General features: G+C 42.7%; 1 protein-coding gene across 1 annotated transcript in view; it reads left to right on the top strand.

Annotated features, from left to right (window-relative positions):
- The window catches only part of LOC124729998 (exostosin-1), a 195,366-nt gene extending 170,324 nt beyond the window's left edge, over positions 1 to 25,042 (top strand). Inside the window, exons 4-6 of the mRNA XM_047248499.1 lie at positions 8,020 to 8,313; positions 12,313 to 12,563; positions 23,597 to 25,042. Coding sequence (XP_047104455.1) covers positions 8,020 to 8,313; positions 12,313 to 12,563; positions 23,597 to 23,777 — 726 coding nt within the window. The 3' untranslated portion in view covers positions 23,778 to 25,042. The remainder of the gene's footprint in view (positions 1 to 8,019; positions 8,314 to 12,312; positions 12,564 to 23,596) is intronic.
- The last annotated feature ends 1,792 nt before the right edge of the window (positions 25,043 to 26,834 follow it).

Raw genomic sequence — 26,834 nt, 5'->3', positions numbered from 1 at the left:
TTGTAATTTTTAAATGGAGTACTAATTTTGTTATCGCTCATACATCGTCCTTAACTAAATTCATAATATTATAAGAGTAAGAGGAAAGTCATTTTTTGTTTTGGTAAATAACTCCTATAATAGTATTCATGTTCGTGACCCACACGAAGATTTTCGCAACGGTTAAGTCACTTTAATGACCATTAAATAAAACTTTGAACATGATAATCAGGAATTCACACTATTATCTTTACGACTTAGATAAGAACAAATGTTTCCATAATTTGCAACTGAATTTTATTTTCTTTTTAAGGAAACATGTTTCACCTCTCGGTAATACTTATATGCCTTTAACCACATAAATAGTAATTGCTACAACTCAGCTATGCGTTTCAATGGACAGTGCTCTCATCACCAGGTTGCTGATCCATAGTTTTTGGCGTTCATTAAAAAATGAATAAATAAAAAATATAGTGTGCTGTGGGCCCGTGTCATACAGTCATACATAAAATCGTTAACTTCACAACCGTGCAGTAGGCCTTGTCCTGTGTTCACTGGACGCTTCTCTTGATGTCCGGAGGTAGCTGTGAGCCACCATGTCTGAGGTACCACTGCGCATGTGTAGCTCCTGTTCATATTTCCACGTAATTTATTTGGCCAACCTCTAGTTATTACTTCCATGGAATACCAAAGACTTCGAACTATTCATTTGCATTAAAATAATTTCAAAAAACTGTTAAGAAATCTTGTTCAATTATCATTCATTTGAACATTAAGAACATTGTTAGTTTTCTTTTCGCATTTGGCTGTTCCTTATTCTTCTTCTCTCTTTTTCCGTCTGCAGAATTTATAAATCGTCTTCTATACCTTTTATGAGGTGATCTGTTCCATAAACGTGATGGGCTGCCGTTGACTTCTCGTAACTCTTCAATCTGACAGCGCCCTCGTCTTCTTTATACCTGACCGAAAAAGTTCTCCCTGTCTGCGCAATATATTTGGCATCGCATGGCGTCTACTGTATTTTATACACTCCCGAACTTTCAGATTTGTTTGCCTTGCTGCAGATTATTATCGAATTGGGATGGTGCATCGTCATGTTGAAACCACGTCCTCTCGTGATAGCTGATGTACAGGCTCCAAAACGTGTGACAGCACATCTGGAAGCGCCACCAGCCAACGTGAATTGTTCACATACCAACAAATCCCTTTTGGTTGATTTTGTATAATTTCACACCACAAGTTGGGAGAGTTTTTTTGCTGGTGACCAGAGATGAGAATGGCGTAGGGGTTTTCTTCACTCCAGACGTGGCTGCTGCGGCAGCTGCAAAAGTCATCATAAATGAAAAGCCTCATTGTTGAACAATCCAGATTGTAGGAAGATCGACCGTGCACTACTGAACAGCATAACCCACTGAAATAAACGAATTGTGGGTTCAGAAGAATTTGTTCTCATTGGTTGCACACGTTATTTATCACGAAGCGTAACTGCTGCTCCATTCGAGCTGTCCATGCCATATTATTCGTAGCTCGCAAGTTGACGGGTGCTTATTGGCGATTCTTTTTGCTCGCACCATCTAACGCATCTCGTCAAATTCTACTGTGCGAACAAATCTTTGTCGAGAATCTTGACTGGCTCTGTGTGGCTTGAGTGGCCCAGTTTCTGTCCACAGCTATGAATTTCCGCCAATTAGGATGACGTCCATTGCGAAACTTCCCTGTGTACATTAGTCAGGCTTGCAGTCACTATATCGTGCTCCTCCACAGATTAAAAGTATGTCTGCCGCGTCCTGCAAACAAGTGGTATTCCATTTTCGACTGCCAGTTGTGAACGTTAAACAGTGGTAATATCTTAATTAATAAAGACAATAAATTCCTTGAATTAGTCTGATTATTGTGAATTTTTCCGAATAAAACCATCTAGATGGGTTAATATATTTTTATTTATTATGGCGTGTTTCGCCTACGCCCATAATCAGCTCCTGTAACTGATATCAAAATAAGATTAGAATGATATATGTTTCATGTACTCACCAAACGCACTTTGCGTTGAACATATAAATGTGGCAAGAAGAGAACCCACCCCTTCCCCCTATCTTCGAAAGTAGCTGACATTAAGAGATGGCTCTCGTCTACGCAGCAACTATACAGCTTTTTACAGTACTTAATTGTAGTATGAAGAATGTGCTTGGCAATATAACTCAGTGTTCACTTGCATCGATCTGTAATTAAAAAATAGTTTACTCGTAGATACAGTGAACGACAACTAACATCAGTTTTTGTAATGTCCAGTTTGGCTCTTTTTAGTGGTGTCTATAGATAAGTCCTAAAACTCTCTCTTGGACACGGTCATGTCTGGAGGTATTGTCCTTGTGATATTCACTGACCAACTAACTGACTGGAACCATGTGCCTGCTTATGTCTAGGTTTGGCGGGTGGGTGTCCACTTGGGAACTGTTTGTGTGACGTTAGGCAGAATCTTAACGTAGTTCTTATCGTGCTCCCTCGCTAGCAGTCTAACCTAAACTATGTTGCGCCTTAGTAATAGCACACTCGGCGTTCTTCCACGTAGGCCGTCTTGTATCTTCTGGGAACACAAGTGTTGCATTTACACATTACCAGCTGACAAAAGTAATAATATACCCAATGAAACTTAGAACTCTTAAAAGAAGGCTCAGTACATACTGCAAAAAAAACAGTGTCGATTCATTGCTTCAACTGGCGGCTCATTAAAAATGTAAAAAAATAGGTTTTGTCGTAACAGACACTGAACTTTTTACCAAGCAAAATCGGCAAAGAGCCATACGTTTTGAGAATTTTATTTAGACATCCAGTTTCAGCATCTCATTAATGCCATCTTCAGACTCGTGTGCACACCATGTAAAGACAGTCAGATATATCGATACCTGCATCACAGGAGTCATAGATATCGGCATTCCGTAAATTCGTTTTTGGAGCCTTTACTTCGAAGACTGGTTGTTGTCGAGTCTTCGAAGTAAACACTCCAGAAACGAATTCACGGAATCTTTATATTCTCAAAATGTACGGCTGTTTGAAGATTTCCTTTAACAAATATTTGACCGGTCGCTGTCCCGTATCCGCAAGGGATGAACAGAGACACTGTACTTCGTTTTAAGAGCTCTAAATGTGAGTATTCATTGGTGAATTTTTACTTTTGACCACTGATAATGTATATAGACTACTTATCATTCTAGTGTTGCTTCAGTCTCAATTACAGTAGTCGAATCATGTAATAAATACAGAAACAACGGGTAGACATAAAGTTTTAACTACCACCTTGAAAAAATAAACTTCCGTGATTAATCTGATTGTTTGCAGGGACATGCCTGCAGCGCTAGTACGCGTAGAAAACCTCGCGCCACTTTATCACAGCACGCTGCTAAAGGAGCAAAACATAATGGCACAGTCCGTTGGTAAAGTGGAGAAATAACTCATTTTTTAGAGTTGGTCATGAAGTTTTCACTATCACCTCTCGTAGGTGAAGGGGTATAGACTTGTCAGTTTAGTGCTGCAAACGTTACGAACCCGTACGTCATATGCGTTGGTGACTAAAGACCTTATATTGCATAACTTTCATTTCTGGACATTCCTTTTCTGGGGGTCATCAGTCTTCTGGCTGGTTAGATGATCGTCACGAGCTCCTCTCCTGTGCGAACCTCTTAATCTCAGAATAGCACCAAACGTCCTTAATCATTTGTTGGATACATTCCAGTTCATATCTTCCTACACTTTTTACCATCTGTAGCTCCCTCTAGTATCATGAAAGTTATTGCCTCATATCTTAACGCATATTCTGTCGTCGGGTGTACCTTCGCCCTGTCAATGTTTTCCTGATGTTCATTTCCTCCTCGATTCTGCGGAAATCCAATTCATTTCTTGTCTTTCGAGCCCATCATATTTTCACCATGCTTCGGTAGAACTACATCTCAGACACTTCCGATTCTTTAGTTTTCCCACACTCCACAATACACTCTCATAGATTTTCTGTGCTCCAAAAGTACATTACCAGAAATTTGTTTCTCAAATTGAGGCCTATGCGTCATACTAGCAGACATCTTTCGGCCTGAAATGGTCTCTTTGCCTGTGTTGGCCTAATTTGTGTGTCTCCTTGCCTCGACCGTAATGTCTTATTTTACTTCAAAGGTCGCAGAATTGCTTCACTTCGTCCACTTCTTGCTTACCACTTTTGATATTAAGTTTTTCGTTAATGACTTATGCTACTTCTCATTGCATTCGTCTTTCTTCGGTTTACTCTCAGTTCACATTCTGTACTCAGACCGTACATTCCGTTCAAGAGGTCTTGTAATTTTTCTTCACTTTCACCGAGGATAGCAATGACATTAGTGAATCTATTACTGAATCTGGTGGCTCCTGAATTTTAATCGCGCTCCTGAAGCTTTCTGTTATTTCCATCATTGCTTCTTCTAGGTACATATTTAACAGTAGATGTGAGTGGAGCTGTGGACGCAAGGAAATGGAGTGCGAAGTGGAGAAATCAGAACATTTCTGACATATTCTTCTGTTTGAGTTCAGTAGAGGGGTGGCAGCAGCGGAGGCAGGGAGAACCATTTGCGTCGTGTGTATGGATAATGCGATTGGACAGAGCACGGTAAGAAAATACTTCTCTCGTTTTGGGAAGAATCGATTTGACATTCGTGCCTCCCCACGTTCAGGAAGACCTTCTGGGTTATATGGAGATCTTGAAATGCATTAATCCACCATTATCCACGTCAGTGTATTCGAGAACTAGCAGATGTGACGAACTGTGATCATTTCACCATCGTGCAACACTTTCATGCAGTGGAGAAGTTTCAAAAAATCGGTTGTGTGGGTCACAATCACAAAAATTAACGGGTGGTCATAAGTGCACTCTGCTTGCACGTCATCATTTGGCTTGTGAATAACACCGACCATTCTATATCCTGTATAATTACTGATGACGAGAAATGTTATCTTTATGGTTGTTGTTGTTGTTGTTGCGGTCTTCAGTCCTGAGACTGGTTTGATGCAGCTCTCCTTGCTACTCTATCCTGTGCCAGCTTCTTCATCTCCCAGTACCTACTGCAGCCTACATCCTTCTGAATCTGCTTAGTGTATTCATCTCTTGGTCTCCCTCTACGATTTTTACCCTCCACGCTGCCCTCCAATACTAAATTGGTGATCCCTCGATGTCTCAGAACATGTTCTACCAACCAATCCCTTCTTCTAGTCAGGTTGTGCCACAAGCTCTTCTCCTCTCCAATTCTATTCAATACCTCCTCATTAGTTATGTGATCTACCCATATAATCTTCAGCGTTCTTCTGTAGCACCACATTTCAAAAGCTTCTATTCTCTTCTTGTCTAAACTATTTATCGTCCACGTTTCACTTCCATACATGGCTACACTCCATACAAATACTTTCAGAAACGACTTCCTGACATTTAAATCTATACTTGATGTTAACAAATTTTTCTTCTTCAGAAACGCTTTCCTTGCCATTGCCAGTCTACATTTTATATCCTCTCTACTTCGACCATCATGAGTTATTTTGCTCCCCAAATAGCAAAACTCCTTTACTACTTTAAGTGTCTCATTTCCTAATCTAATTCCCTCAGCATCACCTGACTTAATTCGACTACATTCCATTATCCTCGTTTTGCTTTTGTTGATGTTCACTTATACCCTCCTTTCAAGACACTGTCCATTCCAATCAACTGCTCTTCCAAGCCCTTTGCTGTCTCTGACAGAATTACAGTGTTATCGGCGAACCTCAAAGTTTTTATTTCTTCTCCATGGCTTTTAATACCTACTCCAAGCTTTTCTTTTGTTTCCTTTATTGCTTGTTCAATATACAGATTGAATAACATCGGGGAGAGGCTACAACCCTGTCTCACTCCCTTCCCAACCACTGCTTCTCTTTCATACCCCTCGACCCTTACCACTGCCATCTGCTTTCTGTACAAATTGTAAACAGCCTTTCGCTCCCTGTATTTTACCCCTGCCACCTTTAGAATTTGAAAGAGAGTATTCCAGTCAACATTGTCAAAAGCTTTCTCCAAGTCTACAAATGCTAGAAACGTAGGTTTGCCTTTCCTTAATCTTTCTTCTAAGATAAGTCGTAGGGTCAGTATTGCCTCACGTGTTCCAACATTTCTGCGGAATCCAAAGTGATCTTCGCTGAGGTTGGCTTCTACCAGTTTTTTCCATTCGTCTGTAAAGAATTCGCGCTAGTATTTTGCAGCTGTGACTTATTAAACTGATAATTCGGTAATTTTCACATCTGTCAACACCTGCTTTCTTTGGGATTGGAATTATTATATTCTTCTTGAAGTCTGAGGGTATTTCGCCTGTCTCATACATCTTGCTCATCAGATGGTAGAATTTTGTCAGGACTGGCTCTCCCAAGGCCATCAGTAGTTCTAATGGAATGTTGTCTACTCCGGGGGCCTTGTTTTGACTCTGGTCTTTCAGTGCTCTTTCAAACTCTTCACGCAGTATCATATCTCCCATTTCATCTTCATCTACATCCTCTTACATGTCCATAATATTGTCCTCAATTACATCGCCCTTGTATAGACCCTCTATATACTCCTTCCACCTTTCTGCTTTTCTTTCTTTGCTTAGAACCGGGTTTCCATCAAAGCTCTTGATATTCATGCAAGTGTTTCTCCTTTCTCCAAAGGTCTCTTTAATTTTCCTGTAGGCAGTGTCTATCTTACCCCTAGTGAGATAAGCCTCTACATCCCTACATTTGTCCTCTAGACATCCCTGCTTAGCCATTTTGCACTTCCTGTCTTTATGGTAACATAAGGAAAAGAAAGGAATGGTTGAGCCCAAACAAAGCAGCAACTCCCCGTACAAAGGCGATGTGTTGTACCACGATCTACTTGCCCGAAGTGGAACCATCATTTCTGACATTTGTTGTCAACTACTGAGACGTCTTGCAGACACAATCCAAGAACAACGTCCAGGAAGACTGCGTGAAGTGATGCTATTCCACGATTACGGCCTCCCGCATTCGTTTAGACTGACAGAAAGCACTATACAGACGTTGGGTTTGGAGATCGTCTCACATGCACCTTATTCACCTGATCTTGCGCTTCAGATTTTCACCTTTCCCGTACTCTATCGAACGATCTTCAAGGAACTTCCTTTTCGAATTAAAGTGCGCTCCGAATATGGCTCGACTAGTTACGAGTGTTTTCTACAGTCGCGTCTTAAAAAAACTACCCCAGCATTGTGAGACTGTTGTAAATAGAGAAGGAAAATACCGGGTGATCAAAAAGTCAGTATAAATTTGAAAACTTAATAAACCACGGAATAATGTAGATAGAGAGGTAAAAATTGACATACATGCTTGGAATGACATGGACTTTTATTAGAACAAAAAAAAACGCGTGAAAGATCTTTTGCGCGCGTCGTTTGGTGATGATGGTGTGCTCAGCCGCCACTTTCGTCATGCTTGGCCTCCCAGGTCCCCATACCTCAGTTCGTGCGATTATTGGCTTTGGGGTTTCCTGAAGTCGCAAGTGTATCGTGATCGACCGACATCTCTAGGGATGCTGAAAGACAACATCCGACGCCAATGCCTCACCATAACTCCGGACATGCTTTACAGTGCTGTTCACAACATTATTCCTCGACTACAGCTGTTGTTGAGGAATGATGGTGGACATATTGAGCATTTCCTGTAAAGAACATCATCTTTGCTTTGTCTTACTTTGTTATGCTAATTATTGCTATTCTGATCAGATGAAGCGCCATCTGTCGGAAGTTTTTTGAACTTTTGTATTTTTTTGGTTCTAATAAAACCCCATGTCATTCCAAGCATGTGTGTCAATTTGTAACTCTCTATCTACATTATTCCGTGATTTATTCAGTTTTCAAATCAATACTGACTTTTTGATCACCCGGTATATTATTGACGACTGAAGTCTCTGCTAGATGTCCTCAGAATAATCTGTTAAGTATATTCGACGGCCTGCTTAATTGCAATGCTGTGTTGTGAGTGACGTGCCACGTGCGCTGTCTGTTGGCGCAGATCGTGGTGGTGTGGGCGCACGAGCGCGCGCCGCCCGGCCGTTCGCGCTGGCCCTCTCTGGGCCACGTGCCGCTGACGGTGCTCTCGCAGCCGCAGGGCCAGGGCCAGGGGCCGGCGGGCATCGGGCGCCGCTTCCAGCCGCACCCGCTGCTGCAGTCGGACGCCGTCCTCTCGCTCGACGAGGACTGCCTGCTCACCACCGACGAGGTCGACTTCGCCTTCGCCGTCTGGCAAGCCTTCCCCGACCGCATCGTCGGCTACCCCGCGCGCTCGCACTACTGGGACGACGCCAAGGTGAGCCTTCGCTTCCACTTCTATACTTTCCACTACGCTGAAGGAAGTACAACGCGGCTATACTGTAGCCTAAACGTTGGTGCCAATATTAATATTTGTGCCCGCCCGGTTAGCCGTGCGATCTAACGCGCTGCTTCCCGAGCAGGAAGGCGGGCCGGTCCCCGCCGCGAATCCGCCCGTCGGTTTAGTGTCGAGGTCCGGTGTGCCGGCCAGCCTGTTGATGGTTTTTAAAGCGGTTTTCAATCTACCTCGGCGAATGAGGGCTGGTCCCCTTATTCCGCCTCAGTTACATTGTCGGCGACTGCTGCGCAAACACACACACACACACACACACACACACACACACACACACACACACACCCCACACTTACTCTACCACGCAAACATTTGGGGTTACACTCGTCTGGTACGACACGTTCCCGGGGGAGTCCACTGGGGGCCGCCGGCCGGAGTGGCCGAGCGGTTCTAGGCGCTACAGTCTGGAGCCAAGCGACCGCTACGGTCGCAGGTTCGAATCCTGCCTCGGGCATGGATGTGCGTAATGTCCTTAGGTTAGTTAGGTTTAATTAGTTCTGAGTTCTAGGAGACTGAGGACCTCAGAAGTTAAGTCGCATAGTGCTCAGAGCCATTTTTTTTTCCATTGGGGGCCGAACCGCACAATAACCCTGGGTTCGGTGTGGGGTGGTTGGACTGCTGTGGTCTATTGTGGAGTTGTGAACCACTGAGGGCTAGGGGGGGAGGTTCAAAAATGGCTCTGTGCACTATGGGACTTAACATCTGAGGTCATCAGTCCCCTAGAACTTAGAACTACTTAAACCTAACTAACCTAAGGAAATCACACACAGCAATGCCCGCGGCAGTATTCGAACCTGCGACCTTAGCGGTCGCGTGGTTCCAGACTGAAGCGCCTAGAACCGCTCGGCCACAACGGCTGGCACGGGGTGGGGGCTGGCGGCGAAACCTCTCCGTCGTTTCTAAGTCCCCAGTTTAATGCATATTAATATTTACAGGAATTCTGACCGAGTGGCTTTTAATATAAAAATATACCTGTTGCATAGAATTTAATTAAGACTTCTCGCAAGCGTGGTTGTTCCAGACGCATAAGGACACACAATTTAACACTTAGTAAGAACCGGCATCGTTACAAATAAACAAATGGGAAGCATGAAGAGTCATTATTAGACAAATACGAGGGGTGTGAGAGCGACAAGACTGCGAGCGATCTGGAAATGCTGTGTTGTTCTACTTGTGTAGACTGGTGTGTTCCCTTTCAGATGTTCAGTCCGAGCTCCGTACAGCCATCACGTGATTTTTGAGAGCGCCCACAGTGAAGTTTTTATGTTGTGTGTGTGCTTTACGAAAATGGAACAGTGGAATTTAGAGCAACGTTTTGAAACATGCCAGTAAGGAACATTCCTTATCAAGAGCACAAGTGTTTCGCTGCACAAATCAATTTTAGAAGTCAGAGAAGGCGTTGAAGATGAACCTCGCTGAGGAAAAACCTTCAATTTCAAAGACCGACCAAAACGTCGAATATATACGTGCTCTTGTGAGATCAGACCGACGTTTAACAATAAGGGTGGGTGACCTGTTAAACTTAGACACTTGGACAAAATTTTGTTTGAAGTTACGCATATGCGAAAGGTTTGTGCCAAAATGGTACCGAAAGATCTTACAACCGAGCAGGGCTATCGAAGTAACGTGTGCGTTGATCTTCTTGAGAGGATTGACGATGACCACAAATGGTTCAGTTTTGTGATCACAAGTGATGACACCTGCATTTTTGAGTACGATCCTGAGACAAAGCGGCGAAGTGAGACAGTTGCTCGAACGAAAAAATCTTGTTTCTTTAAAGTCAGTACCGCCATTAGACTGATGTTTATTTGCAGTGTCACATTAACACCTACGCGGTTATGATTTCGGCTTCAAAGTACCATTATCAAGTGTTTTAAGTGTTATGCAGTGGCTACGATAGCATACTCTCTTATTTATAACACACTATTAGACACTCGTCCTCCTGGACGGGGGCAATATCATTTTCGAACATAACCTCACTGGCACGCTCTTTCACACTTGTAATGTGCCTATTCAACGCTGCATATTCAGTGATTTGTCTCCTGACCCGACCGTTAGTCATTATTTTGAAGTGATTTGCATCTGATGACATATTCACACATAAGTTTACTGAGCTGTTTATCTTGATGATGGCTTCATTGTCTTTAGAGGCATGATAATGTCCGTGGGTCTTCTTCTAGTACGGGGAAGATTAACTGATCAAAGGGTTGTAAAGATCGGGTGATTCTCGATGTACTGAATCGAGTTTTAAGTGTTTGTATTCTGCAACATTTTACGTATTATGACGACACAATTTGAACAAACCCAACCAGTAATACATCTTCTTCCTGTAATCTCACAAACAACTCAACTTCCATTTACAGCCACCTCCTGCCAAGTCTGTACAAAATGAAGAACAGTAGAGATACTCTACAAAGCAAAGAGTTCACATCTTCGTCAGAGGCAATCTCTGGTACATATTTAGCAAAATAAACAGAAATGAATTTACAAAGTTTTCAAGCAACATACTTCAGAATTGTTTTAGATACTTGGAATATGAATATTTAGGTGTGAAGTATTTTTTATGGTCATGTATGATAGTGGGACCTCTAATGTATCACTGGCTTAATTACGTTACACACATTGTAGGAAATTGTGTGAATGGTATAAGAAGTGAGAGGTATAGTTAACAGTTATGCCATTGTCATTAACATCGTGCTGCCAAAATGCTTGGTCTATTGGAATAAAAACGTATCTGAAGCTAAAAAGGTTTTATTTTATGAACCTCATAAAACGTAGAAAAAATTAAGTTGTTGTTGTTATTATTAATCATGTTGTTAATTATACATAAATGGTGAGTCAAGAGGAAAGGTATATGCTTTGAGAGGTCATAATATTGGTGATTCTGACCAAATAATCATCTGAACGTGTGTCCTTTTCTTAAGCGCATTCGATGTACAACTCTTCGAAAATAATGGACGTCAGTCGCATGTCGTCCTTCACCAGCACTCACATGCGAACACAACCAAAGCGACATTCGATTACGTAGTGTTGTCTTGACTGACCATAGGTCATTTTTCTGAAACCACGCTATTTTTTCTCATGTACACAATGACTTACTGGGCCTGCTACTCCCAGCAGTAGGGTTCTGTTATGTTCTCAGGGTAACAGACTCGTACACCCTGTGGCCAGATGCTACTCCAGTTACAGACATTTCGACGGAAACAACAGCCAATACATTCGTTACTACATGGAACTTTTAGCTCGTATTTTTTACGCGTGTGGTCAAGTAAAGGACCGTACGAATGAGCTCAGATCAGCATCACAGCTGCTGCCTAAAAGAGCTGCATTGAAGGTAACAGTGGACTTTCTGAACCTCTTCTGTGAGGAAATGTACACTATTAAATAAAACATAGATAAAAATGTTTCATTTACGATGACCTGCATTTGTCTTGTTCCCCTCTGTTTTCATCAGTTTCTTCAAAAACTGTTAAGAACATGACATATGTTTATACGATGTTTTTTGTTCAGAATCACTAATACTATCACCCCTCAAAGCCTATACCTTTCCTTCTAACTCACCTTGTTTAGTGATAATTGGTTCTCTAATATACACAAAACTAAATCAGAGCGTTTGTAGAACTGAAAAGCTTGAGAAAGTTTTGTTGTGCGTGATCAATGTAACATGGGTCCTGCAGGTTTTATTCATGTCACATTAAATACAAGCAGATAAATAAATCTCTATTTCCTTCAGTTGAAAATTTTAGGAAAATACCTCCACTTGCAATGTTGTAAGAGGAAATGTTTTATCATGGTGGTTCCAAAGCGAAATACGAAAACCTTAGTTTCTTTAGTAGGACTGAAAAGAATTTAGAAAAATGTGATCTGGCGCGCACAGTTTTTTGAGATATGTTGCATGTTATAACGTACTGTGTGGTTTTCCAGGGCACCTGGGGCTACACGTCCAAGTGGACCAACGACTACTCGATCGTGCTGACGGGCGCGGCGTTCTACCACCGCTACTACAACTATCTGTACACGTACTGGCTGAGCCCGCTGCTGCACAAGACGGTGGAGCAGTCGCAGAACTGCGAGGACATCCTCATGAACTTCCTCGTGTCGCACGTGACGCGCCGGCCGCCCATCAAAGTGACGCAGCGCAAGCAGTACAAGGAGCAACCGCCGGGCGGAGTCAGGTGGGCCACAACCCGCTTCACTCTCTGGGCCAGGGGTAGTAGTGGGGAGCGACAGCCAGTAGCGGCCGGGGTTGTGGGATGCTTTACTTCTTATTTTCGTTTATTGGTGGCTGTCATCAGAGGACTGTCATAAAATTGTTTTACTTTGTTTGATGAGACCCGCCACGAATTCGTCTCCTGTGTCAGCCACCTCATCTCAGAGTGGTACTTGTATCGATCATCCTCAGTTTGTTGAATATATTCCGATCTCTGTTTCCCTTGAAAGTTTTTACCCACCACAGCTCTGCCATGTATCATGAAAGTTATTCCTTCAGCACCTAACACAATGGTTCCCAACCTTTCTGAGACAATTACCCATGAGTGCGCCCAGATATTAGGTACTTCTTAGGTACTATCTTTCTCCGCCCCTCCCCCACCATCACTACCACCACAGTCTCAACCATTCCAACAACAACAATCATCATCGAGATTAGCTCCTAACTGAAACTGAGAATCAAGAAAAATCTATTTGAAAGATAAGCCATATGGTACTTTCTGTAGTTGTTTTATTAAAGCGGTAACTAATGAGTTAAAGCTACAATTGGTACCACTTTTACTAACAATTTTTCTTTATAGAATGATGAAGTAATTCTCAGCACGTCGCGAGTGCTACCTAATAACTCCTCCTCACAAGGGAACCTCCCCATCGCACCCCCCTCAGATTTAGTTATAAGGTGGCACAGGGATAGGCCATGAAGAACTGAACACAGATCAATCGAGAAAACAGGAAGATGTTGTGTGGAACTATGAAAAAATAAGCAAAATATACAAACTGAGTAGTCCATGCGCAACGTAGGCAACATCAAGGAGAGTGCCAGCCTACGAGCGCCGTGGCTCAGTGGTTAGCGTGAGCAGCTGCGGAACGAGAGGTCCTCAGTTCAAATCTTCTCTCGAGAGGAAAGTTTAATTTTTTATTTTCAGACAATTATCAAAGTTCAGACTCTCACACATAATCAACTTCGCTCTCCAAAATTCCAGGGCATGTTCAGATTTGCTTGGACATATGCACAATTTTACGGTCTACACGCGGAAACATTTGAAAACGTAAAAAACATATGTTTTGACAGAGCACAGGGAAAACTGTGCGACTGTGAAACTGTTGCATTCATTTGTTGCAGTTTATGTGACAAACTCTTGTGTTTTCATCACTATTTTTGGGGTGATTATCACATCCACAAGAAAACCTAAATCGGGCAAGGTAGAAGAATCTTTTTACCCATTCGCCTAGTGTGCAAGTTAGGTGGGTCGACAACATATTCCTGTCATGTGACGCACATGCTGTCACCAGTATTGTATAGAATATATCAGACGCGTTTTCCTGTGGAGGAATCGGTTGATCTATGAACTTGCGATCAAATGTTTTCGGTTCCCATTGGAGAGGCACGTCCTTTCGTCTACTAATCGCACGTTTTTGCGGTGCGGTCGCAAAACACAGACACTAAACTTATTACAGTGAACAGAGACGTCAATGAATGAACGGTCAGATCGTAACTTTGCGAAAATAAAGAAAGTAAAATTTTCGCTTGAGGGAGGACTCGAACCAAAGACCTCTCGTTCCGTAGTCGCTCACTCTAACCACGGGACCACGGCGCTCCTCGGCTTACATTGTCCCTAATGTTGCATATCTTGCACATGGACTACTCAGTTTGTATATTTTGCTTATTTTTTCATAGTTCCACACAACTTCTTCCTGTTTTCTCGATTGATCTGTGTTCAGTTTTTCAAGGCCTATCCACTGTATCAATTTATAACTAAATCTGAGGGGGGTGCGATGGGGAGGTTCCCTTGTCAGAAAGGAAAGCTAGCTATCCACATTGAGGGTAGGAACTTGTTACAAAACATGCTTCCTCTCCCTAGCGGTAGTTGCTTCCCCCACACCATGCACCCTCATTTAAAATAAATCAAGTATGCACTATACATAGGCTTACGCTTGTAAATCATTTGCTGAAGTTCTCCTTACTTCTCAACTGGCAGATATTGGAAAGACTTCAGGATACCTATGCTTTGCACCTGACCACTGACACTAATAATAATAATAATAATAATAATAAAGTTATGGCCTACAGCAGTGTAATGGCTGTTTCATAGTTACTGTTTTGTTGTGCTGTTAGTGCTTTTTCTTTTATGTGGCCCATCACGACGTCCTCTCCTGTGCCAACCTTTTCATTTCAGAGTAGCAATTGCAGCCTCTGTCCTCAATTATTTGCTGGATGTACTCCAATCTCTGTCTTCGTCTACACTTTTCCCCCTTTACAGCTCCCTCTAGTACTATGAAAGTTATTCCCTGATGTCTTAACAGATGTCCTATCATCCTGTCCCTTCTCCTTGTCAGTGTTTTCCACACATATTCCTTTCATCTCCCATTCTGCGCAAAAGTTCTTCCTTCCTTACCTTATCAATCCCCTAATTTTCAAAAAATGGTTCAAATGGCTCTGAGCACTATGGGACTTAACATCTGAGGTCATCAGTCCCCTAGAACTTAGAACTACTTAAACCTAACTGACCTAAGGACATCACACACATCCATGCCCTAGGCAGGATTCGAACCTCCGACCGTAGCGGTCGCGCGATTCCAGACTGAAGCGCCTAGAACCGCTCGGCCATTCCAGCCAGCCCTAATTTTCAACATTCGTCTGTAGCACCACATCTCAAATGCTTCAATTCTCTTTTGTTCCAGTTTTCCCATAGTCCGTGTTTCACTAACATACAATGCTGTGCTCCAAACGTACATTCGCAGAAATTCCTTCCTCAAATTAAGGCTTATGTTTGATACTAGTAGACTTCACTTTTCCAGGAATGCCCTTTTTTGCCATTGCTAGTCTACTTTTGATGTCCTCCTTGCTCCGTCCGTCATCGGTCATTGTGCTGCCTAGGTAGCAGAATTCCTTAACTTCATCTACTTCGCGACCATCAATCCTGACGTTGAGTTTCTGGCAGTTCTCATTTGTGCTACTTTTCATTTCTTTCGTCTTTCTTCGATTTACTTTCACTCCATACTCTGTACTCATTAGACTGTTCATTCCATTCGACAGATCCTGTTATTCTTCTTTACGTTCACTCAGGATAGCAAAGTCATCAGCCAATCGCATCATTGATACCCTTTTACCTTGAATTTTAATACCAGTCTTGAACTTTTCTTTTATTTCCATCATTGCTTCTTCAATGTATACGGTGAACAGTAGGGGCGAAAGATTACATCCCTGTCTTACATCCTTTTTAATCCGAGCATTTCGTTCTTGGTCGTCCATTCTTATTATTACCCCCTGCGGGTTCGGGGGTTAGAATAGGCCCGCCTGTCGTAAGAGGGGACTAAAAGGAGTCTCAAACGTTTCGGCCTATATGTGAAGGTCCCCTCTCGTGTTTGACCTGCATCTTTCCAAATTCTTCCGCAGAGTGAGCCAATTGGGGAAGGGCGCCTTGCGTGGTGCATTTTGTCCATCGTGCACTGAGACCTCTAGCCAAATTTATCGACGTCACATTGCCGTCCCGCTCATTTTCCATCTCTTGGGCGAGGATGCGTTCCTGGGTGCATTTCCACTATGCACTGTGCAGTGTTGCTTTTTGCGGAGGCGATGACCATGGACTTTATTGCGCCTAATATCCAGCATGGTAGCCAGTCCGTTGTGGTGGGGCTGCCATGTACCCTGTTGGTTGTAGCCACCTGACAACACAGGGATCGCTCTACTGATGCCTGCGCCGTTAACTCCCCACCTAAGACAAGGAGTAGATGCCCATCTCCTGGGGCATCAGGACTCCCGGCAATGGCCATCCTGCCAGGTGGCCTTTGCTGTGGCTGGGTGGCGCCCGTGGGGAGGGCTCTTGGTCAGAGTAGGTGGCATCAGGGTGGATGACACGCAATGAAGCGTGGCACATCTTCTCATGCTGGTGGCCAGCCACCAGCAGTCTCTACATTCGAGGGCTCACTTTAAAGCTAATGTGTATGACCCCAAATCGTTGCCCTCCCTGGCCATACAATGGGAGGAATGAAAGGCTATGTATGACAGCTAAACGTATTCGCCCCAGTATCTCGTCTGTACCAGAGCTGACAGGAAATCCTTTTTGCCCGTGAAGCCTCAGTTCTTTGTAGAGCATTAAGAGGACAAGTTCGGGGAGGTGGAGGGCTCGTCCAAAATGGGGTCAGGGTGAGTCTTGATAAAAACTGCATCCTCTGCCCAGTCATGAGCCTTGCTCGCTTGTACGAAGCTGGGGGATGTTTCTGTTACTATCACCGCCCATAAAAGCTTAAATATGGTCCAGGGCACTATTTTCCACAGAGATCTTCTTTTACAGTCCGATAACGAGCTGTGCGCCAACTTAGAGCGACAAGGTGCCAATTTCGTGCGACGCGTCCACCGGGGTCCGAGGGATCATCAAGTTGCCACCGGTGCCTTCATCTTGGCCTTCGAGGGTGACATATTACCTGAGAAGGTCAAGGTGACCGTCCACCATTGTGATATATCCCTCCCCTGATGCGGTGCTTCAAGTGTTGGAAGTTCGGCCATATGTCTTCCTGCTGTGCTTCCAGCCTCATATGTCGCGATTGTGGTCGACCATCCCATCCTGATACTCCATGTGCCCCACCTCCCATCTGTGTCAGCTGTGGAGATTCTACAGAAGGAATGGAAAATAATGGAATACAAGACCCTGGATCGACTGACCTACACTGAGGCTAAGCGGAAATTTGAATGACTTCATCCAGTACACATGAAGTCATCTTATGCCACCACTGTCACTCCTGCTACAGTTCCCATAGCTGCACCACATACCGTCAGCTTTCAGAGCCAGAGGACCACACCTGCCCCGTTGATGGTGGGGGCCACTTCTCTCTCTGTTGCTCCCGCACCACCTACCTCGGAGTAGCACCCCCTCAACCACCGGGGACACCAGTCCCCACTTCTAAGCCAGAGAAGCGTAAGTCTTCTTCGCCTTCTCTCGCTCAGAAGGGATCCCTTGGGTCACTCCCTTCCCAGGTTCCTACGAGCGGCACAGTAGACACCCACCAGTGGCTGAAGAAGCCACAGGTCACTGGTCGTCGAGCTTCGCGATTCTCTTTGGTCCCGGAGACTGACTCACTAAAGCCCTCCCAGCAAGGGCATCCAAAGGAACATCGCGATAAAGCGAAATTGAAGACCCCTAAGACCAAGGCACCTGCGGTGGCACCTACACCACTACCTACAAGCTCTGCATCTGAGGATGAGGTGGGGATTCTTGCGTCCGCTGAGGACGTCGATCTCGCTGGTCCCTCGGACGTTATGGATGTCACTACTGTCGGTACTCGATCGGTGGCGGCAGGTGACTCAGCAACATAATTTGCCTCCTTAGTCCCTTCACGCCTTTCTCAGCCATGGACAATGTCATCCTCCAGTGGAACTGCAGTGGTTTCTTCCACCATCTTGCTGAGCTCCGACAACTTCTCAGCCTTCACCCTTTCTTCTGCATTGCTCTTCAAGAAACTTGGTTTCCAGCAATGCAAACCCCCACCGTCCGTGGCTATCGGGGTTATTATAAGAACCGAGCAGCTTATGAAAGGGTATCTAGTGGCGCCTGCATCTATGTCCTCCACTCTCTTCACAGTGAGTGTCACTCTACAAACACCTTTAGAGGCTGTCGCTGTTCGGGTGTGGATGCCTCGGGCTGTTACTGTCTGCAGTCTGCATTTTCCACCATATGGTGATGTCCCGCAGCATGCCCTTGCTGCACTGATAGCCCAATTGCCGCCACTTTTACTGTTACTGGGCGACTTCAATGCCCATAACCCTCTGTGGGGTTGATCAGTGGCAACGGGCAGAGGCAACATCATTGAGCATGTAATGGCACAGCTCGACCTTTCACTTTATAATGCTGGTGCATTCACACATTTCATTGTGGCGCATGGCACATACTTAGCTATCAACCTTTCGAACTGCAGCCCTAGCCTCTTACCGTCTGTCCAATGGCGTGTGCACGACGACTTGTGCGGTAGTGATCACTTTCCGATCTTTCTGTCACTGCCACAGCGTCCCTCTTCTGGGTGCACCTGCAGATGGGCTATGAATAAGGCTGACTGGGGATTATTCTCCTCCATTGCCACTATTGAGCCTCTTTCCTATGACGACATTGATGCGGTGGTTCACTCAGCCACCACTGGCATCGTTACTACCGCAGAATCTGCCATTCCCTGTTCTCCTGGGTCCCCTTGGCGGAGGACTGTGCCTTGGTGGTCGCTTGAGATCGCTGAGGCGATTAAAGATCGCAAGCAGGCGCTCCAGCGTCACAAGTGACATCCCTCAGTAGAATACCTCATCACCTTTAAACGGCTGCGTGCGCAGGCCCGCTGCATCATTCGCCAACACAAGCAGGAGTGCTGGGAACGGTATGTCTCCACCATTGGCCTCCATATCTCTCTGTCGCAGGTTTGGTCCAAGATTAGGTGCCTCTATGGCTATCAGACCCCTGTCAGTGTCCCTGTGCTCTCACTGAATGGAGCAGTTTGTACTAACTCCGACATAATTGCAAACCGCTTAGCAGAGAATTTTGCTCTTAGTTCCGCTTCTATAAATTACCTACTGGCATTCCGCTCCCTGAAACAGCGGTTGGAACGTCGGAGCCTTTCATTTCACACACGCCATCCTGAATCGTACAATGTTCCATTCGGTGAGTGGGAATTCCAAAGTGTCCTAGCCACTTGCCCTGATACAGCTCCCGGGCCAGATCGCATCCACTGTCAGATGCTCAAACACCTCTCAGTGGACTGCCAGCGACGCCTCCTCATCCTTTACAACCGTATCTGGATCGAGGGTGAGTTTCCGTCGTAATGGCGGGAAAGCATCGTTATCCCCGTTTTGAAACCTGGCAAGAACCCATTGGAGGTGGACAGCTACCGCCCCATTAGCCTCACCAATGTTCTTTGCAAGTTGCTCGAACGCATGGTGAGCCAGCGGTTGAGTTGGGTACTCGAGTCTCGGGACCTCCTGGCTCCGTCTCAGGGTGGGTTCCGTAAAGGCCGCTCTGCCGCCGACAATCTGGTGAGCCTGGAGTCAGCCATCCGTACGGCCTTTGCCCGCCATCAGCACCTCGTCGCTGTCTTTTATGACATTCGGAAGGCATACGATACGACATGGTGACATCACATCCTCTCTACGCTTCGTGGTTGGGGTCTTTGGGGTCCACTGCCGATTTTCGTACGAAATTTTCTGTCGCATCGTACCTTCCGCGTGCAAGTTGTCGCCTCCCATAGTTCCCCCCAAGTTCAGGAGAACGGGGTACCACAAGGATCTATCTTAAGTGTCTGTCCGTTTTTAATTGCAATTAATGTGCTCACTGTGACGGTGGGAACGTCTGTCTCAGCTTCCTTGTATGCTGACGACTTCTGCCTCTACTATAGCTCCATTGGCATTACAGCTGCTGAACGTCAGCTGCAGGGCGCTATCCGCAAGGCGCAGTCTTGGGCTGTAGCGCATGGCTTCCAGTTTTCGGCTGCCAAGACCTGCGTTATGCATTTCTGCCGGCGACGCACAGTTCACCCTGAGCCATGGCTTTATCTTGCCGGCGAACTTCTTGCTGTGGTGGAGACACATCGGTTTTTGGGTGTGGTTTTTGATGCCCGGTTGACTTGGCTCCCTCATATTCGGCAGCTTAAACAGATGTGTTGGCGGCATCTTAATGCTCTGCGATGCTTGATCCACACCAGCTGGGGCGCCGACCGCTCTACCCTCTTACGGCACTACCAGGCGTTAATCCGGTCCCGTCTGGATTATGGGAGCCTGGCTTATGGTTCAGCATCCCCTTCTGCGTTGCGGGTGCTGGACCCCATGCTTCATAGCGGGATCCGACTTGTCACTGGAGCTTTCCGGACCAGCCCTGTGAACAGCATACTTGTGGAGGCAGGTGTCCCTCCCCTGCGGTTACGGCGCCAACGTTTACTGCCCGCTTGTGCTACACATGTCTGTAGCTTGCCAGGGCATCCTAATTATCGTCTCCTGTTCCCTCAGTCAGTCGTCCATATCCCAGAACGTCGGCCCCGGTCGGGTCAGCAAAACTCGTTTTGAACTGATTCATCTTTAGAAGTCTGTTACTGACAATTTGCTAGTATTCTGTTGTGGATTATGAACATCGGCATGTAGAATGTAGTTTACATTCAGTATACGACTTCAAATTTTATTGAGCTTGACTCTTACTTGTTTTGTATTATAATTAAGCTGATAGCATCTCTAGGTTCAAGAGGATCCGTACTGTGTGATATGAGTATACTAAATTATTGAAAATGAAATCTGAAGGATAATGTCTGTTGTTTTTCCTTATTTTTCAACTATCGCTCATTTTGTGCTACTAGTCTGTCAGTTGATTTTTGGACTTCTGAATTAACCAAAACCTTGTATGTGTGCCAGTGTACATATAAAACCAATGGTAAATGTCATCATCAGACGCTTGGTGAAGTAAATTTCACATCTGTAACTACTGTGAAATGGTTTTGGACAAGGAGAAGAACTGAATCAGGCCTTGATGCATTCCTGTGTGACGCAAGAGGAACACCATTTCAAATCTCCCTCTAGAAACCCAGGCTGACATTTTCTGTGAATCACTTCAAGTGAATGTCTCTCTCTCTCTCTCTCTCTCTCTCTCTCTCTCTCTCTCTCTCTCACACACACACACACACACACACACACACACACACACACACACAGTGGATGTGCTGCAGTACTTGTCTGCAATGCATCCCAAACATGGTGGATGAGCTGTAAGTTAAGTAAGTTTTCTTAAAAGAGCTGCTGCAGCTGCCCTGTGCCTTGATCATGCATAAAAATGATGTCCAGCCGAATGCAGCCCCTTAAAGGATGCACATGGGGAAAGAGTACAGTATCACAATAATGATGATCAGTGCCTGTACCATGTTCAAAATTTGCAGGTCAGTATACCCACGCAACATTATGCTTTCCCATGCCATAACACATGGCCAATAAAAATGATCGTGTTTGACAGTGCCAGACATCTCCTCATATGGCGAGATAGGGAAACGTATATTGCACACAGGTATTACAGCGTGGGGAAGCAAAAAGGTTGCTTGGGTGACTGACCTCCAAATCTTAGAACCCAGTACGTTCACTGGTAAACTTTATTGTGGCACTGTACCCCTCCTCCATCTGCATCCTTTTAGAGGTGCATTCGGCCCTGACTTCATTTTTATGATAATGTGCGACCACGTCGAACAGTGCAGGTTGTAATCTTACCCTTCCACAAACTAACATTAAATTTCTCTTAGTCCTTTCATTATTTTCAGAAGCTTCGAGAGGCGTAAGATACACAAAAGAAAAACGTTTTACTTATCTTGATTTTCTCTTCTTGTTGTTGGCTCTAATTCTTGCGGCTGAAATTTTGATTTAACGTTGTTAGATCCTGATAAAAATTTGCCCGTATATTTCTTGAATTTTATTCTTTGTCACATTATTAAATATCACACCGTTTTTACAATTTCCACTTAATATTCCAAATTACATTATTAGTGACACAATTAAAAACAAATCCTATTCCATCACAGGCATGCCCACTACTACTACATTCTGCAGTACTCAAAATATTCCAGAGAGTTTACAAAGCAAAAGAATTTACAAACTATCTCAACAGAAGAAGAATGATCACCAAAATATAACATTATTCTCCAAATTAATCCAGAACGAAAGTTAATATTTAGCGTTATGTTGTACAATTAATAATATGAATATTACGTGTGCCAGATAATTCTAAAAGAAAAATAATTTTAGCTTTATAGATTGTAACACTGTAATTTCTTTTATAAATTTTAGTCTGAAATATATTACATCATATGCAAAATCAAGTGAAATTCTTTCAGTGAAACAGCTGAGTGTGTTCACCTATACAAGAATTGATAGTATACATGATATTGGTAGTTTTTATAAAAAAAAATCTTATTTTAGAAAAGGGTGTCCCACTGCAAGGTGGAGGAGCTCTTGGAATGAGAGGATATTCGGCGAATGGACTGGTCTGCCCATTCACCCTGACTAAAAACCCCGTGAACACATGTGGGATGCTTTTGGAAGCACATCCCCATGCATCAACAAGCATCCAGCAGTTGTTAGTATCACAGGTTGAGGAACAGAACTCCCTACCGCAAGAACTCCTTACCTACTCTCTGGCCAGTATGGCAGCACGTCGTAGACTTGCACTGCCAGCTGTGGTGATCACACACCTTATTGATAACTATTTCCCACCCTTTTTAATGGCGAGGGGATGATCACAATTGGCAGTGACTTCAGTGTATTTATTGTCTTTGAATATAAGTGTCATTTCTGTTCGTCTCATTGTTTATGTCTTTCAGTTACTTTCTATATTACAATGTAGCGGTTATTTGTATGTATGATCCAAATTTCATCGGACTACGCTATGTGGCATTGACATATTGTGCAAAAGTTACTTTCATTCTTGCATTCTGCTCAGCAGTGTGCAGACCAGTTCCGAGCAAAAGCTAGTCTGCAACTATGAGACAGTGCAAAAGATAAGCAATGCAGCTTCAGTTGCACCTGTGATTTGACGCGACTGGTTTCGCCCATGTGAGAGGCATCGTCAAAACGCAGCATTGGAACATCGGAAGTCCCCAGTGCTCAGATATTGATGGAACGAAATTGCTGTCACGTTACAACAGTCATGTCAAATATCTGATTATCACAGACATTTTTCCTTCGATTGCTGCTGTTTGATAATGACTTTATTACCACTGAAACCAGTCGTGTGAAATCAACTGTTGTTGCAATTGGATTACAATTTTAGTAACTGATAAAGAAATATATCTGAGGAAGCTTTTTCTTTGTAATTTTGGGCAAACATATCGCTGCTAATGTTGAGTTCAAACTTTAGCCTTGCAACTAGTACATTAGAGTTAGTAGTAAAAAGTAAATTGATTTTAAAATATAATTTATTGCATTTTTCTGTCTTTTGAATCTTTATTCAGGACATCAAAAACTAAAACTGCTTTTTTGTGCTACTTCAAGATATTTTTCCAGGTCCCCATGGAACGATCCAGATCACTTCATTCAGCGCCAGACTTGCCTCAACACCTTTGCAGCTGTTTTTGGTTACATGCCTCTTCTGCGTTCCAACATGAGGCTCGATCCAGTGTTGTTCAAAGACCCCGTCTCAAACATGCGTAAGAAGTACCGCCAGATTGAATTGGTAGGCAGCTAGTATCATCTGACAGTTAAAGTCACAGTGGTTCCTCACATTTATTTCGCAGACCTGTGGTGTGTGATACTTAAAAGAACATATACAAGTTGTTTATATCGACGTGGCGTTTTCAGAAAAAGTTTGTCGTATTTATCAATGCAATGTATTTTATTTAAGTTATGAAATTGTATACCAAGACCAAAAGGAATATACGAAACGTCTGTGCTTTCAGAGAACACAATGGTACTTGTTCCTTGCTTACATTTTCCTGTAATGGATGTGCATCGATTAGATCCCATTTTATATTTATTATTTTGAGTTGCAAACCCTTTATGACTAAAGCACTGAAAACTTGTATGTAACTCGCTGAATACAAAGACATGAATTACTAAATCTTTGATAAAATACCTATTCAAAGGCTTTCTAACCTCCCAGCCAACAGACTGCTATACCTCATAATAAATGTTGTTGTCCAGTTATATATGTGACAGTCCCAAATGATGTGTATTTTCTTTGTATTTACGAATTTATTAACAAATTGAAATATTTTGGAAATTACATTTTATACAATTGGTTTTTGTGGATGTTTTGAATAATTTGTTGAAGCATGAATCAGGAGAAGAGCTAATAATATACATTGAAAACCATCTTTTCCAGACATAATTGTGTGTTAAATAGCACCTGTTCATTATTTATCTGAAATAATTTAACATAGAATGGACTTCAGTATTGAATAAAACATTGCTGTATGTAATCAATTTATGTAAACAGACTCTGAAGTTATAGAGAGTACATTATTGACTATTGAAGTTTTATCCATGTGTCTCATTTGGAAGACACTGTACATCTGTAAAAATTTACAAGGCTCATTGATTTTTTGGTCAGCAGTTTGATATCAGTACTGTCTTGTAGTGACTTTTCTGTTGGTTTCATTCATTAGTTTTACGTAACTTCTTACATTCCACTAAGTCACTGTGCAATGAAGCATAAAGCAAAGGGAAGTACCTTGATGTAACTTGACCTTGTTCTGTTTTGTTTTTCTACAGTTTGATACTGTGTTGTGCAACCATTTGCTTCCCGACTGTTACATACTGTATATGCTAGCAGAGCAATGTAAATTGACACATTTTTATAGGAACATATATTTTATTTTTGTTTAATACATAACAATAAAATGGAGAATACTATACAGTAACACTGTCCATTGTCTCAGCACAGATATATTGCAGTTACAATGTGATATGTATGTGTGTGAGGATTAATAAAATGAATCTTTTATTAACGCATTGAGAAACCTTATTTTTGCTGCCTATTACATGACCTTTCCCAGTTTACCATCATAATTGTAAATATTAACACCACCTGTGGTACATTTCGATTGATGCTTATGAGATGTATGTACTAATAGTATTATTAATTATTTAGTTATATTTCTCCCAAAGAAATTTTGCCATTTCAGTTGAAATGAAAAAACTGACATCAAATGCATATAATTTTATTTTGTGACGAGTTGGCCTCCTTGCTTTAAAATAGAGTAATATCCTTCATTTGAACTTCAACTAAAATACTTTACTGTTCAAAAAAATTACAAAATATTCTCGTTTTGCTTTAGGAACACCATAAAATATTAACAGAGTTGTCTTGGAAGCATTCTCATTTCAAGTTAAATTCCTTTGAGATAATCTATAATTTCACAACACAAGTTACCAATCAAGACATTTCAGTTATTAACTGTAACTCTGAAACTTTATTTGTAAATTTCAGTCTATTTCTGAATGTGCATGCACATTTTCAGTGTTATGTAATTAATAACTAATAGTATCAGCTGTGATGAAATTTTAATATTTCAGCCTGAAATTTCTTGATGAATAAAATTTTTTGTGGGCTGAAAAACTCATCAAATTCTCTCTTAACTTCAACTAAAAATCATCTACTGCTCTGCTGCATGGTTTTAATTACGATCATCTTTTCATTTTGACTATCATTTTATTGCCAGTGGTTGAATATTAATGAAAATAAGAACCATGAATGAGCAATTTTTCTATTAATCTCACAATTTTACACTAGCTGTTGAAGTGAAACAGCTTTACAAAGCAAAATTTACATTATAAGGTACAATGATTAGCAAATGTTTACAAATGTTCACAAAAATCCATTTTTTTGCCGAGGACCATACCCCAGAATTTCATAAGGAATAAAAGTTTTCCATGAATGACTTTTCTATCACTTGCAGTAAAACTGTACATCTTTAAGAGAATATAACACTCAGCATTACATTTTTTGTTTATTTTAAGCATGAGAATTTTGTTCACATCCAAGCAATTGATAAACATGCCAAGAGTTAAACATTGTGTGACATTCAACTATGTACTAGCCCAGCAGCCAGAGTGGACACTTGCCTCTTCTGGTTATTGCTTTCAGCAAATGAACTATCCATTTTCATCTCACATTACTTTCTCTCAGCTTCAATTTTGTCAGGACCTGTATCCTATTCTACAAACTGCTGAGTTCTGCTCCTTATGCTGCTGACTTAAAACACTGTGGAGAAAAATTATGTTGCATTGTATGATTCAAGTACAACTTAGGATTGCTTTCAAGAATGATTATGCCACAACAGCATCCAATCCACAGGAGAGTGAAAGTTTCAATCCCTTGTATCAAGAGTGTCTAAACCAATTCTGCATACAATAATGCCTCATCATATTCTTTAATATAGGTGCCACTTCTCACAAGTTTTTTTCTATTCTTTGATTAACCTCTGCTTTATTACTTGTAAACAAGTAGGAAGCCACTTTCTGTTACATGATCGCTATTCTATTTGGCAGTTGGAGAAATTGCAAGAAAACATCTGCAAAATGTGTTTATAAACTCACACCTGGCATAATTTTTCTGCTTTCCATCAGTCGGTGACCTCTTCTTCCAATTGTTTGTCAGAGTGAGTATTAAGGCTACATCTTTGAGTGTCTTATTATACTTCAGAACCTCACCATGAATTTTTTTCTCTCATTGTGAGGCATATGTGCAATGCTTAACACCAGAGTACCATCAACATATCACATCATATTATGTCACAGTACA

The sequence above is a fragment of the Schistocerca piceifrons genome, chromosome 1, assembly GCF_021461385.2.
Source record: "Schistocerca piceifrons isolate TAMUIC-IGC-003096 chromosome 1, iqSchPice1.1, whole genome shotgun sequence".
Lineage (NCBI taxonomy): Eukaryota > Metazoa > Arthropoda > Insecta > Orthoptera > Acrididae > Schistocerca > Schistocerca piceifrons.
The sequence above is the reverse complement of the archived record's forward strand: the minus strand, read 5'-3'. Positions and strand labels throughout refer to the sequence as shown.